Raw genomic sequence first — 10,187 nt, 5'->3', positions numbered from 1 at the left:
ATGGATACAATTAATGTATATTATTAATAATATATATAAATTTCAATAATAAAATTATATACTATTTTAAATATTATAATATAAAATTGTTCAACAGAATATTATATTGCGCATATGATTCTGTTTCTTCTTTTTAGTATAGATTAGTGGAAAATTTTCCTAAATGTAACACAATAATAGAAAGCTATATTAAAACTAAAGATAGTAATAATCATCATTGTACTAGTGGTGTTTTTGGCGCACAGTCAAATTTAATGCAGAAATTCCATATTAAAAAATGTAACGCAGCCGTGAATTTTGCGTCTAAAATAAATGAAAATTCTAATAAAATATCTAGAGATTCACTTTGCTTTTACTTATATTTTTGGATATATAATGAATTAAAATCCATTGGTTTATCTGGAGAAATAAATGCAGTTTATAGAGATTTGTTTTCCATAGAAACACCTGGAAAAAATGTTTGTAATGTTAGAAAATATAGCACTATTATTAACGACCAAGAAAATAATATACTACAATCTATGTACGACATTTATAAAGGTATTGATACTGTAAAAGAATACTGTGATTATATTAATGACGATAAATTATGTAATGCAATAAATGTCATTTTACATAAAAATAGTACGCCAAAAGAAACTGAAGTTTGTGAAAGTTGTGAAACCATAATATCACACCCATGCCAAAATAATAGATCATTTCCTATTATAATTACAGTTATTGTGATTCTATTAGTATTTCTATTTATTTTTATTAAGGTTAATTGTGATATTTTTTAAGTAAATTCGTTTTATATTAATTTCTATGCATAATTTTAAAATGTACAATTCATTTTTAATATATTATATTTTTAATTAATACATTTTTCTTTTCTATAAATTAGTTTACACCATATCGTACAAATATAACTCGTAGAATAAAAAGAATATTAAATATACGAAATCATATAAATGAAGAATGGAATAATATGCAGTCATCCGAAATTCCTGTAAATATATTATCTGATATGGGATATAATATGTCATATAGCTGCGACTAATTTTATTATTATATATATATATACATTTAATAAAGATTATTATGTGAAATAAACATTTATTAGATAATATCAAAATATGTTTGCAAAAATAATATAATATATACATTAATTTTGATTGTATACATAATATTTCATAGTGAAGAAAATAATTACACATACGTACATTAAAAAAATATTCAAGATTCATTTTATTCTGTTCAAATTACATATAAATATATCTACTTTATAAACAAAATAAATCTAAAGAAAGCTTAATAAAAATGCCTTAATTAATTCCATTTCAACTTTCATTTAATCAGATATTCACGATTTAGTTTTAATAAGGGCATTTTACTTGTAAGATTTATGAATTATTTACATTACATATAATAATTAACCTTTCATTCATGAACTACATACTACGATATTTTAATTTCGAAAACTGCATATTCCCATAATTCTAATCGTGTAATTCCATATATAAAAATATATGTATTATACCACTTCTTAATTTAATTTTTTTATAAAAATAATATTATTAAAAAAGGTAACACATTATTGAATCATTATGTTCAATATGTTATATTCATCAATAATTGCAATGAATTACCATAAATGGGTTTTTTTATAATATGATCTAAGATGAAGAATATTCGTTCTTTATGAAAAGCAAGTTATTAAATATGACTTTCTTATAATTATATATATTTATATTTTACATATATAATTGTTATCTGAGCACAATCCTTTACATAATATATTTAATATTTATTATATTTTTATTCTATATATTAACCATAGTTTGTATAGAATATAACAAAATATTTTGTATTAATAATTGTCCCTAGTTTTTTAATACATATGAGAATAAGACTTATAACTTTATTAGGATTTCATAAATCATAACACATATATTTTTCCATATTAAGGGTTGTTTACTCACAAAGTAAATAATATAATGTAACATTAAGAAAAAAGAGAAAGAAAGAAATTGACTATACATATATATAATGTACTCATAATTTTTAAAGTAATATAAATACATTTAAATTAATAATTAAATTTAATTTTAATATAAAATATTAATTAAATCGTTACATCATAATAGAAAATAGAATTATTATATATAATAAAATATTATGTCTTCATAATTCCTTCAAGCTGTTGAATGAATTAATAAACATCATTTTTTACGTAAAAGATTCATTGAATTTTAACTAATTTTATTACTGGTAGCATAATATATATCTTTACAGATCTAATCCACTAATTACATGATTTTTTACATATATCAGCATAATTATTATATTAAGCACAGTTATAATGTGGAGTTCATTAATGTGAATTATTTTAATTATAAAGAATAGCCACTAATTCTTAAAATATTTTATTAACCACTTTGATAATTATGCCTAAGAAATAATTATATATTATAAAAATAAACAAAAATTACAAAATGCTAACATCTATGTTTTGAAATTTATTATATTACATGACGTTATGTCACACATTATGTTTTTGTATATATATTGATGTTATTACTAAAATATAAGAATTATTTATGTATCATAAAAAAAAATTTTTTTAATACTGATCAATAAAACCAATAATTTTAATGAAAATAATACAACCATACTAATTTTATTGATGTTCTCCAAGAATTTATCTAATTTTTTCATATGCATATCACTAAATATATATGAAATTTCTTCAATGTGTATATTTTAAATTTTATTTTAATATGATAAAAGAGCATATATATTTGTCTCATAAAAGTTTTATAACTTGATATGCTAGATGAAAAATATATTTTTAATCTCTATTTCCTGAAAGAACTATCCTCCTTTTTTGAACTATATATTAAGAAATAATTATGCCATAATACTATATTTTAGTTCGTAGATTTATACAATTACTTCCATAATTTAGAAGGTTCCTAAAGTTATATCCTCTAATATGAAAATACATATTACTGAATAAATGGGTATATAATTCCAATTGTATCTGAACCATCTTCCTCTATTTTATGTGATATATTTTCTCAAAGATATGATTTAATATATTTAGTCATCTTATATAAAAATAACAGCAAACCTGAATTTATTTTTTAAATTACATCATTCATTAAACAAATAGCGTTATCAATTTAACGCTTACACTAATTATAGATGATTACTATATTATTTATTGTATAAAGTACAATGAATCTATACCTATTATTCAATTAGTGCTTCTGAATCTCTAAAGGAAGTTTGATCTATTACCATAAATTTCTGAATTTACTTGTTATTTATATATATACATACTTTTATATATTTCTAAGAATAACTAAAAAAAATTTTCCTCAATTTGAATTTTTCATTTTCTGGAATCTATCATGTACTATGTATGGTTATTTATGTCCATTATTCATAACAATTATTTATAAAATTTGTATGATTTTTATCATTTTATGAATTCTGTTGGTTAATATAAATGAAGATCATATTTATATTAATATTACAATCATTATAGTGATCTTTTCCTCCATAAGTATGTATATTTCAATAAATATAAAGATATGTAACATATAAATATAATATTATTGAATATTAAATTGGTTATAATTTCAAAAATAGAATAATATTTTACATAAAACAAATATTAAAATATAATACTTTATGTTCTATTTGTTTTTGCTGGAAATTTTTTCTTTCCTCTATATATGTATTTTCATGTTATAATACGTAAGAATTATATGATAACAAATTAATTCTAAAAGTTTTAATGCTTATAATATTCACAAATTCACAATGGTGATAATAATATGAATAAGAAAAACATCATATCCAAATACTTTACAGTTATTATAATATATATATACAAGAAACGAAAAGTAAATGATAAATTAAGCACATAAATTTTTTTATATAATACAAGATATTTATTATATAGTAAAATAGTAATTTTTATGTTTAACTTATTATAATTATTTTGTATTATATATAAAAAAAAATTTTTAGTAACCTTTTGCAGATTATAATAGTAATATTTTGTTATACATATATAAATGTAATACATTGTAACATTTGCATTATAGTGTCATATTCACATAACAAAAATAAAATTCATATATTACACTGAATTATTACAATTTATGTGATATGTATTTATTTGTTATTTACATAGATTATTCTTCATTGGGCAATAATAAACAATTCCATGAAAAAAAACTAATAATATTTCATATAACATTCCATGTATTATATAAGCACATATCAATAGATATAATCCTATTTTTATTTTCAATCTCACCTATCCAATGTAATATACGTTGCATATATTATTTGTTTCACATACAAATAATTTAATATAATTTCTCAACATATATAATTTCAATTCACATGATGAGCAAAAAAAAAAAGAAAAAAAAACATATATTAAAGCAAAAGTAATAAGTAATTTTGTATTGTACAATAACAAGAAAAAACAAAAACATGTTCTTTAAATACTAAAATTTAATGTACTCGAAAATTATTATTTTGATAAATGTATATACTGCATCAATCAATGCATAAGGTTACATTGAATTATATAATATTCATGAGAATACAGTGAATAATTAATAATACGGATTATATAACTAATTAAATATATTTAATTATATATATATATTATAATGAAATTATTATACTTCTCTTATATACATATGTATTAATATATATAAGGTTTATTATAGATATAGTTAAAAAATAATAAAGTATTCATAAAATTATAGTATAAAATTTTATTCTATCATAATGGCACATCTTATATAAGGTTAATTTATTTTTTTCAAAACGTCTATTATTCATAAATTAATGAAAACTACAGAAAAATATTTTTATTATATATCAATAATATTTTTCATAAAATGGATGAAATTATTCATACTAATTGTGTCAATCCTAAGGATTTAACAACAAAACTGAGGATAAAATTTTTTTTTGCAAATATTATTTTTAAATTTTAAACACATATATTTAATTATTCCATTAATTATTCTACAATGAATAAAATTAATTAAAGATATGCAAGCATACAATGATAAAAATATTCATTATGTATATTACAAATAAATTGTTTCATCAAAAAACTATTATGTTGTAACAGTGTTGTATGTATGACATAATTATAATGTTATTGTTTCTTACTTAATGTTCTTATAAGAAATCGATATTATAACAATTTATAATTATTATTTATATGTAATATAAAAAATGTTTTTTCTATTCCAAACAATTATAATACTGGGGTTTAATAAAAGAAATGAATTAATCAGATGTGTTTTATTTATGAAATTATATAAATTTTATAAATAATGAAGAATATATTTATTGTATAAAAATTATTTTTATTCATATATTATTAAAACACAACCTTTTTTTAATAAAAAAAAAAAGGCTTTTTTTTTTATCGGCTCACTCGAAGAAAATATAATGGGTAACACTATAGCCGTTAACAATAATGTATGATTCTATATGTTATTATAAATATAATTCCTTCAACTTATTTTAAAATATGATAGTTCTTTAATATAATGAAAATGTATTTTTCTAGAAATATTTTTACATTATGTATACTATGTGACTTCAATTTTTAGTTTGATTTTAAGGATATGTTTCCCACATGTAAAAACAAGTACAGTGAAAACATACAAAATAGAGGTGACTCAACTTATAATACCTATAAAACAGTGTGCAGTGAAATATGCAAAGAATTCGGAGATCGAGATTATTATTTTTTATCAGTTTGTCAGCGCTTTATTAAATATTTAAAATATATATACGATGAAAAAAATATTAATATTGGACCATACTGTAGATATTTCAATTTCAAGTTAAATGAAGAACTAGAGAGTTTAACCTTTATTAATAAGAATACAAAAGAAGCTTACAGAATACTGATAGAAAAATACAAATCAGAATATGAAGATGAAGAAATAAATAAATGCCAAGATTATGTTGGAAATCTTGATAATAATACTTTATACATATTAGAAAAACTTCAAGAACTATATGATAATTTTGAAAAAATGAAATTTTATAATAAAAGTTATGAAGGTCCTCAAAGTACAGAAAATACTGAAGAAACTACTGAAGCAGTTGCATTAGATTATTCTGATATTACTAGTGAAGAAAATTATGATAAACAGCCACCTTTTTGCAAATTTACTGAGGATTCTGTTTTAATATATAAAAATCTTTTAAAAATATGTAACGCTGGGAATAATAATAGTTTTTGTGAAGTACTGAAAAAATATAAAGAGGAATATAATCATTTTATGGAAAGCGTGCCTGGATGCGCAGGCGTTCCAAAAATCCTACAATCCTATTATGGGAAATATATGCACAAGGTTATTTTAGCTTCATTAACCGGAATGACTTGTATATCTATAATTATATTCACTTTATATAAGGTTAATAATAATTTTCATTAACGATATATATATTAAATATTATTATATAAATCATACCTGAAGTATATTACCATATATCAAAATATAATATTGTTCCTTATTTACAGTATACCAATTATGGTTCCTATATACAGCATCTGATAAATAGGTTAAAAAAATTAGGATGTAAAAAATATAATGAATATGAGAATTTAACGGATTTTTTTGAACGTACATACGACAATTTAAATGATAAAAATTACATAATAGAATATGCATCATTAAATTAATAATAATTGTATAAATAGCACATAAGAGATCAATTTAATTTGTTTTATAAAATAAAATTATATTAATCTGCTATTATATTGTACCAAAAAGAAAAAAAAAAAAAACGTAACTATTAATAAGAATGAAAATGTCTAAAAATTTCTTTAAATAATAAAATATATCCAATTTTCTCTGTACTATAAGTGAAAATATAATGTTAATTTTGATCCACTGCTAAAAGATGAACACTAATTTATTTTTGTTCCAAAAATTACAAGTTTTAGCCAATATATATACTTGTACAATTATAAGATCTTATAAAAAAATAGATATAATATATAGTAACATAATTTAATACACTATGAATGTTTTTACAAACTTATATCTAAAAGTAATAAATGCTTATTATAGATGGATTAAAATTGTACATCTAAACAAAAAACACACAAAATTTTTATATAGACACATAGTGACGTAATATTTAACATAGGAATGTATGTAATGTTCATAAAACAAATTACCAAAAGTATTAATAAAAATTAATTAAATTAAAACCAATTTTTTATCGTGAACTTAAATAAAAATTAAAAAAAAATGTACTTTTAACTAATATATAATATAATTAATATATAAATATTATACGTTTTTGAGAGGACAAAATAATATTAATCCTATATTACTTTGAATAGAGCAAATCATTACAACAATATATTGTGGCTAATAAACAAGAGTGTAAAATGACACCGTATACAATTGTATTCAATATATTTTTTATTCAGCACTCATAAGAACATTAAAGCACAATTATAATATACTTATATTAATATATTTATTAATGAAAAGGCATTTTAAAAAATTTATATCTAATTTTTATAATATCTATTATTCCTAAATATAATTTTATAAATTAAATTAAATATATTGCGACACGTAATTTTAAATCTGTATATATATATCAGTAATTGTGAGAACATTTTTTATGATAAGTATAATATTTGTTTTAATATTTATATACTACATACATGTGTTATAATGTCAATACATATAACCCTAAAATATGTTAATGCATATATTAATTCTGTACGTAATTCCTGGGTTTTATATGAATAATATATAATCATTGTAGAATTATAACAATTTAATTCAATGAATAATATATAAGTAATACATATATTAATGATATGTTTACAATATATGTATATTTCTATTCCTCTTTGAAAAATAATGAATTAAAAGAATACATTAATGTAATAATATTATTTGAATTGATTTGTTAAAAATTATTCAAAGGAAATAAATAGAATACACAAATATATATATATATTCTAAAATTAAGATAAATTAAGTTATATTTTAGCCAAATTTGTAAATGTTATTTAAATATATTATTATATAAAATTCTTTTTCCATTTTTCATTTATGAAAATTTTTGTTTTATCTTATTGTTTACTTTTATTTATTTTTTCCATATTTTAATAGGTATTGTTATGTGTTTTACACCCCTTTATTCGCTACAATTAATTTATATTTTTAATAAGTGTATATATCTTTCAAAATACAGTTAATAGAATTTAAATGATGAATTTGATTTTTTTATGTATTTAAAATTTTTTTTATCATGCATATCTTTGAATTTCTTAACATTTTTCCTTTTAAATTATTTACATTTTTAAACATGGTTAAGCAGATGTATCTTATTTCTATAATTTACAAGTAGTGTGAACATTTTATCAAAAATTAAGAAAATAAAAAAATTTTTAATGCTATTATGTGTAAGAAATTTATTATAATATATATATATTTCATATGACATAGTCAAAGCAATTTCGAATATTATTACTTCATATTTAAACAACATATAACAGGTATATTTTATAATTACTATTAATATAGAGTGAAATTCATATTCATTCAATTATTGTAAAATCCCATGTTTATGTAATAAAAAATATTGAGTACATATTTTTTGTATATGCATTATAAAAATATATTAATTTCTACTTATATCTGTAAAATTTTCTCAATTACTCTTTATATTTATGTACATTTTTTATCCTACACGATTTGTTAAATAATTTATAAAAAAAGAAATACATGAAATAAACTATTTTTGTTCTTAAATTTTACAACAAAATTTTTACCCACGTATATATATAGTTGTTGATGTTTATTATATACCGAGCACACACATATAGTTGCATTAAATTTATGTATATCATAGAGCAGGATGATTAATTTTGCTACTAGTAGCATAAGATATAATAATTTATAAATTATGCGACAGTAATATGTTTATTCATACGTATTTTTATAAATATAATTAATTAAAAATTAATTGTACGAAATAATAGGTGTATATTTCACATACTTTTTTTAATAAAACACTATGTATAGTGTACAATGATTGACAAAAATATATCTTAAATATAAAAAATTAATATAAATATTGGCTATTATTTCTTATTTATTTACAGTAAATAAATTAGGTCATATATTTCACAATATGATGCATTTTTTAGAATTCTAAATATAGTTATTTTTATAAAAATTTACACATTAGTTACATAAATATGAATGTTTAAACAAATATTTAAAATATTTGAAAACTAATAATTTATTATAACAATTCTTATAATGAGAAAATATCATAAAACGTTTTATTTTGTGATAGATATTCTATTTTCTCATTATTTAAATGCTTATGTTGATAATTAATAAAGCAAAAATATTTATAATTTAGAAGGAATGAAAAAATCAATTTTTTAAAAATATTTATTTTGTATAAATATATGTAGTTATTTACCTTATATTTTATACTATTTATTTAGTATTAATTTAGAAAAGCAAGACACACCTTTAGCTGTATAATATATGCGCTTGCCTATTATATAACATAGTGTCCATGATAAATTCAAGAACATGACATAAAATAATTTAGTATTTAATGATTTTATTCAAGTGAAATATTATTGTATTTACAACAAATATTAAACATAGATGGAAATAAACAGTTTACGCACAATGTTTGTGTTATTTTATTATAAAGAAAATATATCACTCTCTATATATTATATAATTTGATAAATACATATAAATACATGTTGCATAGTGCTTGCAATAATAAGGTTTTCATATGATTCATACACATGCTTATAATTACAAAATATTAGGGGGAAAAAGCTTACCATTATACCAACGAAATCCATTTATTCTTGGAAAAGCGTAATTCCTATTAACATTACTACCTCAACAAGCTTAACCGATTCATAGAAAAAAACAAATTAAGGACTCAAAAAGAAAATTGTTGTATATTTTTAGAAGAAATCAAAAAATGATAATCCATATAAATAATTTATTCTTTTTTTATAATCATTTTAAATTATGATAAATTATATGATGTTTTATATTTATCATTGTAATATATTTTATATATAAAAAAAATTGAAAATATTTATATATATTTAAAAAAATAAGTAATTAGTC

General features: G+C 19.1%; 2 protein-coding genes across 2 annotated transcripts; both read left to right on the top strand.

Annotated features, from left to right (window-relative positions):
• PGO_000815 (variable surface protein) lies at positions 1–1,039 on the top strand (the record flags this gene model as incomplete). The annotated part of the gene is made up of 3 exons (XM_028690840.1): positions 1–15; positions 138–758; positions 884–1,039. 3 exons carry the CDS (start codon positions 1–3, stop codon positions 1,037–1,039), a joined length of 792 nt encoding a protein of 263 aa, XP_028546641.1.
• Positions 1,040–5,475: 4,436 nt separating this feature from the next.
• On the top strand, positions 5,476–6,724 carry PGO_000810 (variable surface protein; the record flags this gene model as incomplete). Its single annotated transcript, XM_028690839.1, has 3 exons — positions 5,476–5,493; positions 5,640–6,392; positions 6,590–6,724. The coding sequence occupies 3 exons, from the start codon at positions 5,476–5,478 to the stop codon at positions 6,722–6,724; spliced, it is 906 nt and encodes a 301-aa protein (XP_028546640.1).
• Positions 6,725–10,187: the final 3,463 nt, after the last annotated feature.

This window comes from Plasmodium gonderi (assembly GCF_002157705.1).
Source record: "Plasmodium gonderi DNA, contig: Pgo-contig_76, whole genome shotgun sequence".
NCBI classification, from domain to species: Eukaryota; Apicomplexa; class Aconoidasida; order Haemosporida; family Plasmodiidae; genus Plasmodium; species Plasmodium gonderi.
This window is presented reverse-complemented; position numbering and strand designations above follow the sequence as displayed.